A 21,834-nucleotide genomic window follows, 5' to 3' on the forward strand; every position below is an offset into this window, starting at 1 on the left:
CTCTAATGTTTTTTTATTTGTATCTTCTCCCAGAAACTGCTTTATCAAGGTCATATAACATTATTCTAGTCCAAGAGATGTGCCAGAAAACATTCAGGGTAACTTTCAGGAAAAGTTTTCATTGCTCTTCAAAAAAGTTCCAAGTAAGTACCTTTCTCTTGGCAAGCCTAGATGCTACTGTGGTCTGCTAAGAGCTTCTACAGCCACTGCAAGACCATGTAGGGGCAAGACTGTGAAAATAAAGTCTTCGAGGACAGCAAAACAGAAAAAAGAGAAGTCTGAACCCTTGATGACACTACTGAGGTGCTGAATTTACCATCCTCAGCGCTAACCCTGCTTACTTAAGGTATCTGTACTGCCCTCTATTACTTACAATCAAGCTCATCCTAAAAAATACAACTACATGTACACATAAAGAAATCTACCTTCTTCATGCCAGGTCACCATTAAAACTAAGCCCTCCAGGGCTCTCCCTGGTGACTCAACGGGTTAAAAGATCTGCACTATGAAGTTCTAAGAAGCCACTGCAGCATGATCCCAGCCAGGGAGCTGACCCACATGGCGTGGCAGACCTTTCCTAATCGGCCTGCTGCTCCCCTCAGCAGTGTGTTTTAGTACATCTGCCTGTCCTGTTCCCCACTCTGTCTCTGGTGAATCCTCTCACCCACCACACCTCTGGCCTGTACCCCAGTTCCATAAGCATAAATGAATATTAAAAAAAAAAAAAAAAACAAAAAACTAAGCCCTCTGATTTTTCTTAAATAATTTCCTATCTGATAAGATGATACTTTTTGAACATATTCACTCCATGAAGATAATGGCTATCTTAGGACAGTGATTGTAGGGAAGATGAACTTGATATTTTTGGAAGAATTTGCCACAAAATTTTAGAAGATATCCCTTATTTTTCAAAAATAACTTGAAATGAATGGATGGCATCTCATAGTTATTTTATTCTTGAAAAACTGTTAGAATCTCAGCTTGTTAAATATAAAAGGTACAACTAGAAACTTCCTATAGTTTTATGATCCTTGAACAAAAGAATAAGCATATTTCAATGGACTATGGAATGGGCCGACTTATCCTGTGAGTCTTATTGTTTAGCAATGTATAGAGAACTGTTTTCTAGTAATGTACAATTAACATTGCTTGGCATTTATATACTCAGTGATCTGTAAAATAAATAAATCCATTAGCCATTTGAAGGAGAAAACTTTAGTTTGACTAATGCATTAAAGGAGTTCTTAACCACAAGAGAACAAAATGAAACAAATGTAAAACAAATGTGAGCTCTGTGGTCTATTACTAATTTCAGCTTAAAAACCACTCTAAGCTTAGGAGACTCACCTAAAAGCACTATTACATGATATAGGTCACATATCGGTATGAAAAATAATATGGATTGAAGACATGAAGGCTCCTATTAAAATCACCACAGAGTTACAGGGAGCAGAGTAGGTTTCTTTAACACTGTCCTCCAAATAATATGTACTCAAACCATACCTAGATACCTTTAAATAATTAGATTATCGAACTGTGGCATCATCAGCCAAACTTATTTTAAGTTGTATTTCTCCCAAGTAAACGTGAAGTGATTTCTATAAGTTACATTAATGTTTTACTGGTCGTCTCTTTTTAACTTCAAGTAGTAACCTTAGTTTAATTTCTTAACAGTCATAGGTATATACATTCATCTTTCATCTTTCTAAAGATTACTAAATATTTGGTTGTCTGTTTCACACAATGACCATTTAGCAGTTCTCTTCTAATACAGTAACCATAGTCATTGCTACTCCTTTTTCATCAACACTTAAGGTGTTGGGATAGCTTTTAAAAAATGACAGACATCTTCAAACAACTAGCAACAACAAATGATGGCGAGGATGTGGTAAAAAAGGAACTCTCCTGCACTGATGGTGGGAATGCAAACTAGTACAACCACTACGGAAAACTGTTTGGAGGTTCCTCAAACTGCTAAACATGGAGCTTCCATATGACCCAGCAAACTCACTCCTGGGTACCTACCCAAAAGACACAAAAACACTGATTCAAAAAGACACCTACACCCCCGTGTTTGTTGCTTCTTTTTTTACAATAGGAAAGACATGGAAACAACCCAAATGCCCAAAAGTAGGTAACTGGATTATAAAGATGTGTTATATATACACAACAGATTACTTAGCAACCAAAAAAAAAAGAAACACATGCCTTTTGCAGCAACATAGATGGAGCTGGAAAAGATCATGCTTAGTGAAATAAGCCAGGAAGAAAAGGAAAAGTACTGGATGGTTTTACTCATTGCAGGAGTATGAGTATAATGGACCAGGCGAGAAAATAATAATGATGAACAGCTATATACCAGAGACATTTTATGGGGGTGGGGTGGGGGATGGGATCAAAAACAGTGAAGGGAAGGAAATGCACTGGACTTTGGTGATGGCACATGGGTGATTTGGTAATGGGAAGCCCACGGGGATTACAACTGAGAGGAAAATATGCACAAAATGATGTAAACAACAACAACAACAACAACAAACTATTGCATTGTTTTTTTAAAAAAAAGACAGATTTTTATCTCAATGTTTCACCCTTTACATGTATTTCATCATTCTCTGTAACTTCTGTAGTGTACTAGCATTAGAGTAAAATAGGATATTTCCATTAGATTTTGAAATTATCTGAAACTGGAAAAATCTACTAAACAAGAAATGATACCCTTCAAAAAAAGATGTTATTAAAAATAAGATAGTATTAACTTTTATTATTGAATCTAAGTTAGATTCAATAATGAAAGTTCAGTAAAGAAAATGTATTTTTTATAAAATGATATTATAGAGGGTTTTAACAACTAGGATAAAGACCAGTAATTAATTACTTGCTTCTATCTCTAAAAACTTTCTAATTAATCAACGTTATCAGGGTAAGTTCAGACCAAATACAAAAGGCATGAATCAATAATATATTCACAGAAACATCATTAAAGCAAAATATTAGGAATGTCTGAGTTAGTGAATCTCAAAGGAGACTCTTCAGAGTTAAATAGTAGGTAAAGAGCTTGACGGAACTTACTGAAGAAACACTACCTGGATGTAGAAGGTGAAGAACTATTCTTAAGACAGAAACTCAAGTATATTTAAAATGCTTTAGGGTATTGAATACGCACCAACCAGGGAGTCGGATTTAGTAAAAATCTAATATTCTTTCACAAAAATAAATGTTTTGTATATGATTTCACACAATACTTACATTCTGTTTCAAAACTTGCCCTATAATTCACAGTGGTATGAATACATCCTTTCCTACCACTTAGCTGCACCCCACAGTCTATTCTCTAGTCTTACGAAGTCTTGTGCTTCATAACAGCCTCAGTAAAAGTTGCCCCTCCATAGATGTCCATAGGATGAAACAGTGAGTAAAACAATGGGAAAGTATGTTTTCTCCTCAGGTTGATGCATTACAAGCATCTTGCATATATTTAAAAGGACATGAGAAAACATACATTTATTCTCATCAATATTTAAAGTTGACTCAAAAAAACTGCAACTGACCTGAGATACATATAAATCCAGAAGAGAAAAAGGCTTCATTGTATGATGACAACGTATCAGTCTGGGCGTAGACAGCATACACAGACATGTATGAACAGGCACATTCCACGTAGTTTGAAGTGTCCTCAACCACTTTGCAAAATGGACTGTCAGGTAACCAGCTAGGACAAAAACACAATCGTCACTCATCTTCTTTCATCAATACTTAAGGTGCTGGGATGGCTTTAAAAAAATAACCTACTGAACTTAAGCTTTGTTTACTCAAGATTTGAGCAGATCATATTCTCATGAAGAAACACTGCAGGGAACATCTTGTCCAGGACATGACATAACAGATCCCACAAAGCACCAAAACGCCAACCAAATCTGCAAAGGCATTCCCAGTCCCGCAGAGGCCAGACTATTGAGGAATAGTTAGCACCAGGCCCTATGTAAGCTGAAGCAATCATACCAAGGTTCCAACAGAAATCACTCTTATGTTCAAAAATCATAAAAGATCAAGGTAGCCTTGATATTTTTAGAGTTCGCTTTCCTCCATTTTCACAATTCCTTATACGTTGAAACCTGAATTATTCTATATTTAGATATTCTATATTTACTCTTAAATCTAGAGTTATTCCTTATTTGGAAATTAAATATTTTATACTTATCAAAAATGATGCTTTATTTTTCTGATTCCCTCCTTATTTTTTTGTGCATATTGGGTTCTGTTCTATGTACTGTTTACCAGGGTTCTTTCAGTGATTTTAGTTAACAAAATGGTTAGCACGAAAACAGTAAATGCAGAATCTCATGGCAAGTCTCCTATAGATTTCCCAGGGAACATTGGTTGAACTTCCTCCCTTTGAGTGTCTCTTGATTCCTCCACTTTGCTAGGGACATAAAACTTCTTAATTCCAACTGCTGATTCAAGTTTGAAACATTCATTATCTTATACAATGAGGATTTTAGAGTACCTACCAATTGGATTAGGATCTGACACCAAGTATTAGAAACTTTAATTGAGTTTTTGGGTTTTTTTTAAGATTTTATTTATTTATTTATATAGAGCTAGGGTACAGGCCAGAGATGCGGAGGGTGAGAGGATTCACCAGAGATAGAATGGGGAGCAGAACAGGCAGATCAACGAAGTACACTGCTGAGGGGAGCAGCGGGCGGGCCAGGAGAGGTCTACCACGCCATGTGGTCACCTCCGGGACAGGCAGGAATCGAACTCACAAGAAAGTGGCTTTAGATTCTCAGTGCTGTGCTTTAACCTACTGCGCCACCAGGGAGGGCCGTAAAAGAATTTTAATAGGTACCTTGCACCAGCTTGATTCCAAAGGAGACACAGAGATGTTTGGGGAACAATTCTAGGCTCAGCAGCATAAATCCTATAAATAACCTCATTGTTGTCCATTAGGGGTTGTGAACTCTGACCTTTCACACTCAGCGATAACACCTGTAATGCCAGAAAGAACCAAAGTATTTTCAAATTAATGTCACAATTGAATTTCCCATTCTGAAATTTGCTGTTTTTTTTTTCCTAGGCACTTAAGTTACTTGCTTACTATCACTAGTAAGAGCTTACTCAGTAATCCAGAGCACCTCATTCATTTCCACTGCAAATGTTCAACCTCCATAAGAAGTACTGATCAGTCTTCAGCTGAAGACACTGAGTTTGACTTCAACTATCTGATCATCCTGAGTAAAGTAAACTCTAATGTTAACTGCAAGTATATTTTCTAATTTTACACATATATATGTGTGTGTTCAATGAAACAAAAAAATTTTGACTCTTTTTTGAAACAAACCATTCTATAAGTAGTTTATATGGGACCTGTATTATAACTAGCTTCACTGTGTATATGTAACACCACAAATCTGATCAAGTGAACCCTTTTCTGAGTATGCCTGCTAAGCAAAAATAAGATTACAGCCACGTAATTCTTTAAATGATAGCTTACCTTATTTTTCAGAGCCAGAAGATTGTTTCCAGTTACAAACCACTGCTGACTACTATACTCCGTAAACTGGACTAATTTACATGTACTTTTCTCAGCCATTACTTCTGCCTCTGGAACATCCAATAGCTTCTCAGGAATTCTAATATAATCACCTTCTTTTCCTTCAAACGTGTGTCCATTGATTTGCTGAGGATACCAGTGAAGAGCCAGGATGGACAAATATGGACACGTGTCAAGGATGGTTTTGCTTCTACGACAAAAAAGCAAAGGCTGTTAATATGGCATGTATTTGCATATGTATATCCACACATACTGGCTAAAACACTATTACACTGAGGTGCTTCTTTGTAACCATGACACTCCCAGCCCAGAAGCAGTAGAAAGAAATGTGTTTTCAATTTCTTTGTACAAAATTGTCATGCTTTTTTGTCCAAAACTTTCTGCACTCCCTTGCCAGATCCTTCATGTAACCTAAAACCTGAGCTTTTGAAAGTGGCTTCAGGGACATCAGATCCAATCTGTGCCTATAAAATGTATTTTTCTGTGTCAGTCACATCACATTGATTTAACAGGTTGAGGAAAAGGTGAACCACTGAACTGAAATCCTCCAATATTAAAATCCTGATATATCTACAACTGTGCTTCCATGAAGAATTTGCCTCACTCCTTTCTAGTACAACAGAGTATCGTGAACCAGGTGACTGGCATGAAAAACTGTCCTGAACTGTAATTTTTATCTCTTGACTATAGTGTTTTGAACACCTCAAAGCATAAGATCCTATGCTCAGTGAAACTGCTTCCAAAAACTCAGTGTATGTTGAAATCCCTAGGGAGCTTGTTTAAAAATAATAGATTTCTAAATCACACCCCAGGTTTACCAAGTAAGAATTCTTGCCTAGAGCATGTTGGGAATCTGTCTGTCTTCTACATTGTTAGCCAACTCTCCAGACAATCTGACACATCTTACATATGAATCTACAATATTTGCAAACAATCAGAATACCTAAAGATGAATCCAAACTTAAGCCTGCCTAAAAAAGTTTAAATGATTTTAGAACTTTAGGATGGCTTAGCAGAGTAGAGAATTGGCTTCTAAGACAATCTTGGTAATCAGTTGATGTTTTAGAAAGATGGAAAAACATGCAAGAAATTATGGAGAATGCAAAGGTATGAACTGTTTGATTTCACTGAACAACATAGTTGACAGTTAAAGAGGGAGAAAGGATGTTATACACACACACATTCACATACAAACAGAGGCCTCCTGACTTCAAATAAAGAAATGATTCATTTCAGAAATCGCTAATGACATTAGGAAGGGTGCCAAGGTGTTAAACTACTAATCATTCATCTCAGATGATCTTTAGGAACCCTGGTGAGGACTGGAGAGACAGGTCCCCCTAAAAGCAGGCAAAGAGTTTTAGGTGGTTTCCTTAAGTTCTTCATTAAGAAAACATCAATCTCCAGGACTCATGGGGCTAACGTACGAGTATGTAAGGTATACACCAAATGTAAAGTGATGCTGGTTCTGTACCTTACCCTTGAATCTTATCCTTGCCAAAAGCTGGGGTGAAAATCTGAAGCCACTGACCTAGAAGTGGAAGGTTTCTTTCAAAGCCTGTGGTTACAACTTCTGACCACAAAGCATGATGGTGCTACTGGTGGTGACCATTAGAGCTGGACGTCAGTGAACCCTGGAATTGAGCCTCCAGACCTCACCATAAAGTAATCTGTGACCCCTGAGGAGCTGGGTAAGGTTCCCAAGCTTTGGTAAGAGTAATAATAGTCCTATTCTACCTTGAACTACTTAAAGCGACCTTTGATAAAGATTAATATATTTATAATTTTTACTAGGGAGTATGTTGAACTTTATGAAATTTTCTAAGTAGTATATGCTATTAAAAAAGGGTAATTTCATATTCAATCTAATACAGTGTCAGAACTACAGTAGAGAAACAGTTAATATCTATCATCATCATCATTATTAGATTTTTTTTTATCTCTCTGGTAATCTTTTATACCTTTTATGTTTACATTGTAACCCTTGATATCACTTTGAACTTTGTCTTGTGATCCAAGTTAAAAGTTTTAAATATCCAAACATTATTTTAATTAACCTTTTACAGTTCATAAAGAAATTATTTAAATGACTATGCCAGGTTTTCTAAAGAGTTCATAAAGAGATGATTTAAATTATTATACCCAATTTCCTAAATACAGTCTTCAAGATATCCCTGAATTTTAATGTGGCCTGTTGAACACTGATAACAGCATTCAGAATAATAAAGTTTATAGATATTTATATAAAAACTTTTAGTTAGACATGTCCTGTTAAGTAATAATCATTTTAAGTGGCATGTTACTCTGAGAATTGGGAGAAATCTGCTTCTATTCATGTTCTATGACCAGCAATTTTTATGTTAAATCAAGTAGAAATAAAACATTTTAAATCTTTGTACCACCATGATCCAATTTGCCTAATGAATGTAACTTAAAATGCCATGACTTCTGAAAAATATTACATACAGTTATAAAATTAACAGTTAATAATGAACATGAGAACTACATTTTCTTTTATTCTTTTTCCTCTTACACATTCTCTTCCATCTAACACCAGCCATGAAACAACCAGGCTGAAGTTCAACAACATTCTGAGATCTGGCTCCATTTGAAAGAAACTAAACTGTAACTCCAGTGGGAAGCACACTTACCAGCATATACGATGTGGCTAACGGCTAGAATCCTTTATTATCTAGTCAAGCGTGTCATTATTTAAGTAAGAATAAGCAGTAAGACTTATTTTTGAAAGACTCATCAAAACAAGAGGGATATATGTATTTCTTAATGCAGTTACTACATTTTCTTAATTAGCTTTGTTTCCCCATTAGGTATACTGCATTGACTACATCAGCCTTAATTACATCAGCTATCTATAACTTGCATTGCATGCTACTTTGTAAACTGAAGGAAGACATATAAAGCAGGATTATTAAGGCACAAGGTTCTTCTATCATATAAAAACATACTTACTTTTCACCAGAAGTGCCACAAGTAACATCAGTCAGTAGAGCAAAAGCAAAATTCTCTGTCACTTCAGTAAACTGAGTGAATCCTCTAGTGTCCTTGCGCTTTGGGTTGATAAGAGCACAAAGAATCTCATAAAGAAGATTTCGGTTTTCAATGCTGAGTGCTTGATTTTTTCCTTCAACAGTTATCTGGGGAAAAATAACAAGTATGAAAATACATATTCAAAGGTAAACTGCTTAAATAATATGTGTGGTATACGCACTTTATTAAGAGTTACTAGCATTAATAATAATAAGGATGAATCTATGAAAAATTTGAGAAGTTATCAAAACTAACTCAAATGGAACCATAATCATTGATAAAATAGCATAAAATCACAATATTTTCTATTTCATAAAGCTGAACACTAAACTTTAAACAATATTAATTTCATAAATTAAAATGACTCATTTTTACAAGTATCCAAGAATTGTTATCATATGACCAACTAAGGAAATGGAAGAATTATATGCATAAGAAAAGCAAGATTACTCTTGATTATCTATTTTTCAATGAAATGAAGCCTTCATTAAATTTCTCAAACATGAAGTATGGAAGGCGTGTTCCAACCAAAATCAGTCAAAAGTTCTTGACACTGATAACTTCATTGATATGAGCCATTTCACATTAGAGGACTGCTACTATTTGATGGAGAAGGAAAGAAGGAAGAAAAATACCTTCATGATTTAATTTGTTTCTTATTCAGAATGATGAGACATCTGATGGTCTGACTCAGCAGACTTATTCCATGACACACTTATCCCTATTAATTCTTTAAAATCCAACTAAGTCATCACTTTGTGATTTCTACACTGTGCCCCACCTGCCAACATTCAAGATCACTCTTTGAAACGCACATGTAGCCTTATGAATAAACATGGACAATGTGAAGTGATTTGTTCTACTAGTTGCCTCACTGGAAACGTGGATCATGTCACCCCTGTCTTGCACAGCTTTGTCATCTCCACAGTGCCAAGCTGATAGCTGAACTCAAGATCTAAGTTTAGAAGAGTAGCTATCTCAAAGACAATAGAAAAGAATGGGGAATAATCCACAGGATGAAAAATACACAGATGATAAGTAAAACAAAGTAAAAATTACAACAGGCAAGAACAGTTCATTGGATACTGAAACAATCAAACTGAATACAGTAAGTAAGAAATAAGCTCTAGAAATGCTCCCAGAAATTGGGGGGGGGGAGGGAGAAACAGAAGGACAAATGCAAAAGATTCCATAACAAATAACAGATCAGAAAGGAAAACAATATAGTTAATTGACAACTAAAGAAGTATGACTGCCTAAAAACACAGGGCTTGCTTTTTAACACCAAAACTTAAGAGCATTAAATGTGCATACATGATTCTCGAATATTAAGCTATTTTTTTTAATTCTAGTAGAAACCATTGGAAAAATAACTAACAAATAAACAAAAATTCAGGTTGACTGTCTTTGTAAATGAAATGCCAGAAGCCAGAAGAGCAATATAAGCAGTTTTAAGAATCAAAAATTGTACTTCAATTACTTAAAAGTGCCCAAACTTTCACTCCTATTTCCTAGGGAAATAGAAAGTTTCTTTTACAATAGCACTCAAAAAATAAAATAGGGCCTCCCCGGGGGCAAAGGAGTTAAGTCTCAACACTATGAAGCTCTCCAGTGTCACTGCAGCAGGAGTAAGATCCCTGGCCTGGGAGGTGACCCACATCCTACAGCAGACCTCCCCTGTCTCGCCTACTGCTCCCCTTAGCAGTGGATTTCAGTAGATCTGCCTGTTCTGTTCTACTTCCCACTCCTTCTCTGGTGAATCATCTCACTGCCCTTCCCCCCCACCCCAATCTCTGACCTATACCCCAGCTCTTTTATGCATAAATGAAATAAATCTTCAAAAAATAAAATGAAAAGTATATTTAAACAACTTGTTTTCTTTGGGCACTGTTTTCAGCGAAGTTATATCATCTCCTCTAATCTCACAACACTCCTGCCAGGGAGGTGCTGGTGTTATTTTCTTTCCAGATAAAGAAACTGAAACAATAAAAGGACTCCCAGCTTGTCCTGGGGCACAGAGACAGTGAATGGACAAGCCTAGGCTCTCCTGACGGCCACGCTGCCCTGACTCACAACATCCTCACTCGCTTGTCCTAAAATAACAGCACAGATTGGCACATTTACAGACAGGTCACTCAAAATTATTGCAAACATGGAACATCCAACAAGCAGGTAAAATATATAACCAAGTCTAAATAACTGCTAACAGGATTATAAAATAAATCGAATGTAAAACTGTTGGAATATATAAGATTTTTAAATACCCAATTAAAAAACATCTTGCTCAAAAAGTCATTTCACACAAACAAAAATAATAGGCATCCCCCATCTTCCGAATTATCAAAATGAACTTACAAAAACATAAAAAGCCAGAATCAACCATGAGGAAAAATTTAAAATCTGTTGGGAGAGAAAATAAACCTTTGGTGGAGGAGAGAATATATGAAACTTTCACAGAACAAATTATTCCTGTGTTCATTCAAGTGTATCATATCACAAAATTAAAGGCACCATCTCCTGATTCAACTTTTATCAAGCTTCAATCACCTGTAAACTAAAACCCAAAGATATACAAAATCTGGGTATCACATATGGCCGTCTTGTAAAACTGACAGTATTGTTAAGGCAATTGACAGTTTCAACAATTTCTATTGTACCATGCCTGGGAAGAAATTTTATGTCATAGCAGACAGACATTTGCCCAAAACCCAGAGCTGAATTTCATTTGGAAAATCTTTGCAGTGAGTTATTTAAGGTTGTTGCTTTTTCAGCACATTTGTTTCTTTTGAACATAAATAAGTAATCACTTCTAGCAAGTGTAATAACAGTGTCTAAGATTTATTGAGCTTTTACTATAAAGAAATATACAGTACAGAGCAGATTCTGATTCAACAAAGTTAGAAAGTTGGAGCAAAAAACTTACAAATATAAAGCAAGTTCATTTAAAACACAAGATTTATCAAAGTAAATTCAAGCCCATAGCTGAAAATTCTAGTCAGGAATTTGATAAATGAATGGGTGCCAAAGTATAGGAAATCCTGTTGAAATTTCAGATAAGTCAGCAGCACTTTTTTATATAACTGTACCAAGCGTTGCATGCAAATACATTTTTTAGTGTGTGAATACTTATATTAAAAAGGTATTCATTTATCAGAAATCCAACATTAACTAGGCATCCCATATTCTGTTAAAATTTCAACATTGTTGCATGTGATTATCAATTTTCCAGTGTCTGTTTCATCATTGTCTTATTTTATTAATAAATGCCTAAAAACATGATTTTTTTGCATTTTATGGATGTACCAAAACCTTACTTAAGGCTACTTTCCAACTTTTGTTATTAAAGCTATGCTAAACCAAACATTTTTATACATGTATTTGGAAATTACCATTAGTGATCTTTTATGCCTACTTTTTCCCAGTTTTATTAAGATATGATTTACCTATAAATTTATCACAGATGAAATTTTAATATGTCCCTTCATTTATTTCTGCACCTTTTTTTCTGTTCCACAAATCTGAATTTCTATGACTGAACCACCAGTTTGAATTACTGTATCTTCAAATATCTTTTCATATCTGGTAGGACAAAGTTCTTCTAATTCACTTTCTTTTTCAGAACATTTCTGCCTATTTGCACATATATATTCTGATAGGTAAGCTACAGCATCCAGAAAGGAAAAATAAAATCCAAAATATCTTATGGACATTTTGGTAGGGAAGATATTACACTTACAAGTTAGTTTATAGAAAGTTCTATGATCCTGAACTTTCCCATCTCTGAGCAAAAAATGTATCTCTATTCAAGTTTATGTAACTCAATAGAATTTTTCAATTTTCATATAATATTGTAATACTATCTAGTGCTAACCATAATTTTAGAGCATACATTATATATTATACTGAACCACTGAGTAATTCATTCAAATCACCAGTTTGTATTTTGACATTAACATATAGAGTATTTGAAATGACAACATATCATATTAAACAATTTTTTAAAAATAACAGAATTTGAAAATAATCAGCTCCAAGAAGGCTGAAGTTGGGATATAATTGTTTTCTTTTTTAAGAATTCAAATGATGGCTTCTACTTAATTTTTACAGCATTTAAAGTATTTTATTCATTCAAAAATTCTTAGGTTGCCTGTTTCATATAAATTACCTTAATTTAGTAATGTTTCTTATATTTCTCATAGGAAATTCTTTCACAATTCAGTTTCATTATTCATGATATAGCCATCAAAATGTGCTACTTGGCAACTTTAGTTAAGTAAGTGTTGACTCCTGTCCAACAAAATAGAGGACTCTTGTGTAACTACTGAGCGAAGGCAGAATTTCTTTATATCTTCCATAATTCATTTAAAATGAGTTTCTCTTCTAAAATGTGGTACTATACATTGTATCCCCTTTTTTGGCCAAAATCAACTTGTCATTGTTTCCTGTCATCTCATCATTAGAAAATTTAATATTTCCAGCATGAATTTTTGTTTCTGAAAATTTTCTTTGCATGAAATAGCAATCACTTCTCTTTGCTTTATAAGCTGTTTGGCACGGCCTCCTCTTCTGACTTTGTTGTACTATATAATGTTCCTTGTGACCCTTCAGGCATTGTACTTTAAGTGAGACAAAAATAGTAAATAGACGTGATAATCTAAAATCCCTCTCTGAATATCTTCAGTGTATAAAGATCAATTTAATACAGTATAAATACAATATTTATACTACTGGATTTTCGTTAAAGTCATGACATTTTTTTTCTGTTTTTCAAGCAAAAATGCATCATGAATTTTTCAATAACCCAATTGTTTAAAAATCTAATATTTACAAATCCATGTGTATATACTTGAAATTGTTCACACTTGTATATAAGTATGTTGGTAAGAAAGCCAAAAAATATATGCCCACAGGAGTCATTTCCATGGTAAAATTCTTTTTAGTTATACTTTTGGATGTTCTTAAGCTCTTGTCTCCACTTCATGCCATCATGTGCAGAAATGTAAGTAGTTTTAAAATAAAACCTGACTGGTCTAATCCCACACCAATTTGAATATCTGAAATCTCCCAGTCATTTTTAGTTCTCTCTTTTTGACAAAGCTTTTAGTGTCTGAGAAGAACAGGGAACAGAAGAAGACAATAGCTTCTTCTCCAAAGATAGAAACTGGAAGAACGATGTAGATAATCTAGGTTAAGCCCTCTTACAGAATCAAGAAACAAAGACACAATCTCCAAAGGTATTTTTCCAGTTTCTGGAGAATCAGAATGAGCCTGAGTTTCTGACCCCTGGAGTCCAGATATTGGACTTTCATCCCTGCTGCAGAAGATTACTCATCATTCTTGTATTTTAAGACTGAAATTTTCCAACATTTTCATGCCAAAATGTCACATCCAGGTCAAAGCACAGTGTCAGGAATGATGAATTCCATTCTTAGACTTACAAAGTTAACTCTAAGAACATTTTATAATAACTGACATAACATTTTATGTTTTCTCATTTTTCTAAGTGACGGAATTTTACGTAGACAGCTGTTGATACTTGCAAAGGTTTCTTACCTGGTCTATTAAATGCATCACGACACTGAGCTGTTCATCTGTGTTTTCCGTTGCCACTTTCACGCTGATGCTGTGGAGCACTCTGCTGAGAACATCACCAATCAGGGGCTGTTGCAGCTGATCTGCGAGCCCCCAAATGGCCTGCGAATCCACATCAGAGACTAGCGTGACATTAGCAGTCCCATACATTTTGTCAATTTTGGCACCACCTCTCGGGTCAAAAAGCACAATCTGGAAGCGTTTCGGAAATGGATTCAAAGACCCCTTTTCTGGCGTTAGGATGATATCCAACATGGTATTTCTCTGACCAGGCTCAAAGACCAATGTTCCTTCAGTTCTCACAAAATCCTTTCCAGAAATTGCTGGAGATATGAGAGTACGACCAATTGTCTCAGCACTCCTCAACTCCTAGAAATTAAGCAGCACGTAAGTGAATGTATAAAGTCACTTTAGAGAATTTTTTATTATCTCATCTGAAACAAATTCTTTCTCCTTAAGCAAAATTTATTTCTCTTAAGTTACTCAGTGGGCCATAAAACATTGTCACTGAAATATGTTCTGGTTTTTGTTTTTGTGTTTTTTCTCTTTTTCTAATCTCCAAAGACCAACAAGAGATAAATATGCAACATAAAGTGCTGCTGTTATGGACAGCAGATGTCTTAGAATGAATCAAAAAAGAATCAGGAAAGAGCTACCAGTGTTACCTCAGAGGTTTCTTCAACTGTGAACACAATAGAAATTATGCTCTCGAATTTACGCTCACAAAAAAAAAGTATAGAGTTACCGGAAAATAATATTTATATTTTTATTCTCACTTAGATTTTTATTTCTTCAACTGGGAACACAATAGAAATTGTACTCTGATTTATGCTCACAAAAACAAGTATGGAATTTCTGGAAAAAAAGAATATTTACATTTTTATTCTCACTTAGAAATTTTGAAGTTATGGAATTTTGGGGAATCAAGAGAAGGCAGAGTGTGGTAGGGGAAGCAGAAAAATTGATTTCTTGTTTATAATTAGCAGTGAAAATATCCTGAGGAGAAAGATTCTGGTCATACGTATCCCTGAATTTCTGCAAGTTATGCTTATTACATGTCAAAATGAAGCATGAGAACTCAGTCAAGGAAGAACCAAAATTTTAGTTTATTTACAACTGAGCCAGCAAACTAATATTAAACACCTGGTAAGTGGCCATGTGGCATGGTGCGAATGTAGCTGTGAACAACAGAACACCTGTCCTAGTCAAATCTAGTCTAGTAAAGAATGGAGACACACAAAGTCATCAAAATAACAACTTACTTTACGTGAAGATGAATTCTATGAAGAATAAGACTAGGGATGGGGGATATAAGATGATAGTCAGGGTACTATTTTAGATAAAATTGGTTATGGAAACTCTTAATAGGTTATTTCAGCAGTGCCCTCAGCAACATAAAGGAACAGACCATGAAAGGATCTGCAGGGAAATATTCTAGGCAAAATATTCTAGGCAAAAATATTCAATACAAAAGTGTTGAGACGGGAGCCACTTTTAATGTTAGAGAAAGAACCAGAAAGCCTGTGTGACTGAAAGGAATTGACTGGCCAGGAGTTAATCATGCAGGCCCATTATACAGAGCAGAGCAGGAAGACTTTGGCGGGGTCAAAGAAGCCAGTGACATACTCTAGTGAGTATTTTCCTGAGTATTCTGGCTCTTGCATATTTATAAACTATAGCGGGCTAAGCCAGTAGTACCTTCTAGTAAAGTCATTGTTAGGTGGAAAAGAAGAAGAGAAAGATAACTTCTCGCTCTGACTGTTTGATTAGTAGAAAACTGAGGAAAATACTCTTAAGGGAAAAATCAAGAATTCTTTATCACACACATTGAACCTGAGCTATCTTTTAGACATTCAAATGAAGAGGTCAAGTAGAAGCAATCAAATATGTAAGTCTAGGTCACAGGTGGTAAAGAAGATAGTGATAAAAATTTAGAAGTTCTCATTTTATAGATGATGTCTAAAGAAACAGGTCACAGTAGTCAAGCCTAGTGGTCAGAATGACAGAAGAGGCAAAAGGGAGGAGTTGCCAGCATAAGAATTGGAAAAACTTATGTTCTAGATGTTCAAAGGAAAAGGGCATACTTCAAAAAGTGATCAATGGCATACAAAAATGAAAAGTGAATGAAGACAAAGGCTTTTCACGAGCATCTGCAGTGCATTGGTAAAACAAAAACCCCACCAAAAGAAACCACACAGATTGATTTGGTTTAAGAATGGATAAATTATTCGTTAGAACACTATGTATAGTGGAAGTGAATGAATTATAACTATTCACATAAAAATGGCTATTTCTCAAAAAAAAAAAAACAACTAATAACGCTGAACCTAAAACACAACAATTGGAAGAATCTCATTTATATTAATTTCCAAAACAGGTAAAGCTAAAAAGCACGTGGGGTAGTAAAATATAAATGAAGTGGAAATTTAACATGAAATTCAGCATAGAGAAAGTCAAGGAAAGACTAGGATGTCATTAGGAAACGGTTCATGGTGAGTAGTTCTAAGAACCTCGCAAGTGCTGGCTTAAACCAAGTGCTGGTGATTTTTATTACAGTAAGCTACATCAATTCTGCCCACTACTTCCTGATAGGATTTACTTTTTAATTCAAAGGTTGAAAGGAAACAGATAAATATATTCTTATGTTTATAAAATATGAATAACAAATATACAAGAAATACTACACAATTTAAAATAGAATGGAAGTCAATATAGAAACGACCTTTGAGTAGAACAGGGAAGGTGAGAGTAAGAAGTAAAAGCATGTTCTTCCTTGTATTTGTGTGCTTTGGGCAAAAACATATTAACTCAAAGTATGTGCCAGTTTACAAGTTTGGTTTACTTTGAGACCTAAAATGGAGCAACAGTAATATTTTCCTTAATACAAATCTTCATGTTCCCTGAGCTTTTAACTGCAAATACTTAGCTATAAGGGAAATTATGGTAAGACTATAATGTTTACACACATGGGCATGCTGGCCTACCAGGGTATGGATGCCGTAGCTACAGTTTCAACTACATTAACATCTATTTAAAGTAAAATGAAAATAGCTATCGCACAACAGTGTAGCAACTTGACCCCTCATTATTTTTTTTTTAAAGATTTACTTATTTGCACATACAGAAGTGGGGTACAGGTCAGAGGTTCAGGGGCGGTGAGAGGCTTCACTAGCGACAGAGCGGGGAGCAGAACAGGCAGATCTATGAAGTACACTGCTGAGGGGAGCAGCGGGAAGATAAGGAGAGAACAAACACGCCATGTGGTCACCTCCAGGGCAGGCGGGGATCGAACTCATGCGCAAGTGGCTTTTGCTTCTTAGTGCTGTGCTTTAACCCGCTGCGCCACCAGGGAGGACCCCTCATTATTTAACCATGCTTCCAGCTACTGGAAAGAGAATTATATGTGTTTTCTAGTAGTATCTCTAGCAGTTAGAAAGGAAATGGTTTTCTGTTCCTGGGAAGCTGGACTGCTCTGAGAACATAGAATCTCCTTTTACAGATGATGTCTAAAGAAACAGGTCACAGTAGTCAAGCCTAGTGGTCAGAATGACAGAAGAAGCAAAAGGGAGGAGTTGCCAGCATAAGAATTGGAAAAACTTATGTTCTAGATGTTCAAAGGAAAAGGGCATACTTTAAAAAGTGATCAATGGCATACAAAAATGAAAAGTGAATGAAGGCAAAGGCTTTTCACGAGCATCTGCAGTGCATTGGTAGAACAAAAACCCCAATCCTTTCTTTCCTCCCTCAAAGCCCTTCAAAATGGTGTGACCCTTAAAACAAAAAACTGATGAAGTACAGGGAAAATGATGTGACAGCAAAATATACTAAAAGAGGTAAACTATTTCTTTCTATATTGTTTCTATATTAACTTTTCAATTTTGAGATAATGGCAGATTCACCTGCAATTACAAGAAGTAATAGTTTTCCAGCACCTTTTACTCAATATCCCTTAACAGTAATATCTTGCAAAACTCTTAATAAATTGCAGGCAGTATTTGACACTGAGCCAGCCCAAATAAAAAGTTTTCATCACCATAGAATCCTTCATATTGGTAATCATTGTATGTGTTTTGTAATGAATTATTTATGAAAAATCTAAACAAAGTAAATTGACTATGATAGAGATTCTGACATTAAAATTCTTATTTTAGCAATTGCAATTTCACTCTAATCTTACGGTGCCTGAAGGCCCTCCCTGGTAGCACAACAGATTAAAGCACAGCAATATGAAGGTGTCCACAGTCACTGCAACGTGAGTTTGATCCCCAGCCAGGGAGCTGACCCACATGGCGCAGCAGACCTCTGCTCTCCCATCCACTGCTCCCCTCAGCAGTGTATTTCAGTCTGTCCTGTTGCACATTCTGTCTCTGGTGATTCATCTGACCCGCTATACTTCTATCCTGCACCCCAGTTCTTGTATGCATAACCAAATAAATCTTTAAAAAAATAAAGTGTGCTTCAAATCTCCATCATCTATTCTAAACTTCCATTCCTGCCTCTTCTATTCTACAAAGTAGTAAGTGTATAATGATATTCAATGCCATAGGACAAGAGCAATAATGAGGCACTTAATTTTTTCTCGTTTCTCTATTTTAAATGCTAGGAACTAAAATTGCTAAATTTCCCTGCTATGACTCCAAATTCTTCTTTTTTGAGTTCATATCACTGCAAGGCTATTTAGGATGATGTTTATTTCTAGAGTCTCATATGACAGAGAATTTTGTCTTCTTGTTAGTTGAGCTACATATTCTATCACAGCTTTAGTTCTGATTTCCCATCCCCGAATGATATGATTGCTACTACTAACTGGCTGCACAGATGCTGCCTTCCAGTCACAGAATGTGCTACCTGTCTGGGCCCCCCAATGCAGTGATAAAACTACATGCATACTAAACAGGACTCTAGAATAAAACAAAAAACACTTTGAAACCTTGAGGTCTAAGTAGGCCTAAAACTTTGGAACATTGAAATCGGAAATAGGAGCACTGTCCAGATCGGTACCTCAAGCTTTATGTTCTCTGAAGTTATACAAGTCAAAGAAAGTGCTAAGGAAGGTAAGTGCCAATCACACAACTGTGTGCTTCATGCAGAGAAGATATACTTTTATTTTAATGTAGTAGAGTTTAGCTGCCCAGAGTATAAAAGTTCATGTTGGAAAGGTGTAGGATAGGGTTTGGGCCAACTGAATGATCTGGTCACTTACTGTTGCATAGCATTGTTCTTTTGAGTCCCTGACTATCCACCTGCCCCCTCAGGTTCACCTGATGCCATCCTGATAAGATGGCTATAAAAAAGTACCAGTGGGAACTCATTAACTCATGTATTTAAAGAAACATTGCAAAATAAACCAAAAGGAGAAAGATACCGGAAGGTGTTACTTCTATGTGGAATATAGAGAAACCAAACAAAGGGTCAAAGCCAAACTTTAAAATCAAGCCCTGGAAGCAGACCATAGAGATGAGGTATCCGGAGGTGGACGGAAAAAAGAAGGGACGGGGTGAGAAGATAGGAGAGTGTACAATGGACTTTAGAGGTGCTTCAGGGGCAGGTACAGTATGGGACTACAGCTGAGAGAATTCACATGTCTCCAAAACACTTGCAAGGATGTAAACCAATGATACTTCAATGAAAGGAATTACTAAGAAAAATAAAAACAAACACCAGGTCAGTTAGTTTTGGTGAAGAAAATGAGCAAACAGTTCAGATTCTAACCATGACAAAGAAAATTACTTACTACTTCTGGTTTTATATAGAAAGAAGTGTTCCAAAGTACTTTCTGAGGAAATGTTATCGCTAAAGATTTTAGGAGCTAAAATCTACTGTTGTATTATCAATTCATTTTAAAGCATGTGCTAAGTGAAAAATTTTAAGCTGTTTCAAAGGTAAAGGTTAATATAATAAACATGTGAATTATGATGGTATCAGAAAATGTGTTAAATATTCTGTTTCATCACAAGGGCTACAGGCAAAGAAGAAAACCATAGTGTGTGCTCATTTCCATTCCATACTTACCTGGGTACTGAAGTTAACAGATATCATTAGTCCTGTCCCAGAATCCCTGGCTACCTGCAAACTGATTAAAGTAGCCTTCTTGTGAGTCACTGGCAGCCGAGAACCCACTGAAAAGTACATCAGGCTTTGAGGTTCATCACTCCGTAAGAATTTAATCTGTGCAAACCGGGCACTATTATTTATTGCTGCTCCAGCAGTTACTTCATACAGTTCCACAAAAAAATATGTTTCAATTTGAAGTATCTGAAAATGAAAAATGTTTTAAATGATTACTAATACATTTATATTTTTAGATCATTCTGACACTAAGAAATACTAATATTCAGATACAAATTACAGAAGGTACATCTCTACATATTCTATAACTACAAAATAAAATTTCCATGTTAGAAAACCTTGGAATTTGTTTTTAGTCCTTAAAAACATCTTTATTTTCTCAAGGTAAGCCTAGAAAATCAGTATCAATAAATAACCTATTTGTAGTCCAACAAGCAAAAAAAATATACATTTATAAGAAATGCTATTTAGTATTTAAAAGAAATGGACTATTAATATTTTTCAACAAATGCATCTGAGAACATGATAAGGGGTCAAAAAAATGAAGTTGTATCTAACATACAGCATGATATGGCAGTGGTTATCTGCAGGGTTTTATTGACTATATAAATATGACCAAATATTGATAATAGTTGAGTATAATGTATTTATCAAATTTTCCAAAAATTTAGTATCTAATAGTCTAAAGTGGTCTGCTGACTATAATATGCTCATGTTTCATTTCAATTCTTTCTCAGCAATTTTAATACTCTTCTAAAGCTTGAATTCAATTTCACAGCACACTGCCAATCACCTGATTTTACTTACTTGCTGACACAATAATCTGAACATCTGAGCAGCAATATGAGCTTCCTGGCAGAACTCAAAGTAGCAAAGCTAATACATTTTTTAACTGAATTTGTCACTGTCTAATTTGATATGTCATTTTAATCTATCAGTGAGAGTTGCTCATCATTTGCTTATTATCATTTTAATGGTACTATTCTGTCGTGAAACAATACAACACTCTTTATGATCATCCAGTAGCTTGCATCTTATACATGCTATAAGGAAATGTATTCTTCTTTTATGTCTGAATGCCAGTTTCCAAGGCACATATCATTCTTTACTTTTGCTGATGAACTTTCAGTAAATACTGAAATATGGAGATAATTGTTCTCTTCCCACTTTTAAGAAACTAAATTTCACAAATACAATACATTAAAGCATTAGGAAAGTAGGCTATCTATGTTTAAGAACTATTATTCCCCAGCAGCCAAGTGAGCTGGAATTCACAAGTTTCTTTTAACTTAGAATTTTTGCATAATTTCATTCTAACACAAACTCTTGTCTTCATTTTCCTCTCACTGTCACGATTAGAGAGCACTGCTTAAGAACATTTACAGTTAAAAGCATATGTTGAAGTGAGATACTACCTAAAAATGAACAACACACACGGGTGTCAACATGTATTTAGCCTAGAGACTGAAGGAGACTTCCAGTCTCACAATCCACCTGAAATATACTGAGAAACCAAAACTCTCCGATCATACCTGAACTTCTCTAAACTTAGACTCAAGAACTCACAAGAA

The 21,834-nt window shown here is 35.3% G+C and overlaps 1 protein-coding gene across 1 annotated transcript in view; it reads right to left on the bottom strand.

The window, feature by feature from the left end:
* ADGRV1 (adhesion G protein-coupled receptor V1) overlaps window positions 1-21,834 on the bottom strand; it is a 402,490-nt gene that overhangs the window by 233,883 nt on the left and 146,773 nt on the right. The window contains exons 75-80 of the mRNA XM_004678139.1: window positions 20,207-20,449; window positions 14,156-14,563; window positions 8,525-8,709; window positions 5,495-5,744; window positions 4,850-4,989; window positions 3,549-3,709 (exon numbers count right to left, since the gene is read on the bottom strand). Of these exons, the coding sequence (XP_004678196.1) occupies window positions 3,549-3,709; window positions 4,850-4,989; window positions 5,495-5,744; window positions 8,525-8,709; window positions 14,156-14,563; window positions 20,207-20,449 (1,387 nt within the window). The remainder of the gene's footprint in view (window positions 1-3,548; window positions 3,710-4,849; window positions 4,990-5,494; window positions 5,745-8,524; window positions 8,710-14,155; window positions 14,564-20,206; window positions 20,450-21,834) is intronic.

Source organism: Condylura cristata, unplaced genomic scaffold (genome assembly GCF_000260355.1).
Source record: "Condylura cristata isolate star-nosed mole 26May11 unplaced genomic scaffold, ConCri1.0 scaffold00007, whole genome shotgun sequence".
Taxonomy (NCBI): domain Eukaryota; kingdom Metazoa; phylum Chordata; class Mammalia; order Eulipotyphla; family Talpidae; genus Condylura; species Condylura cristata.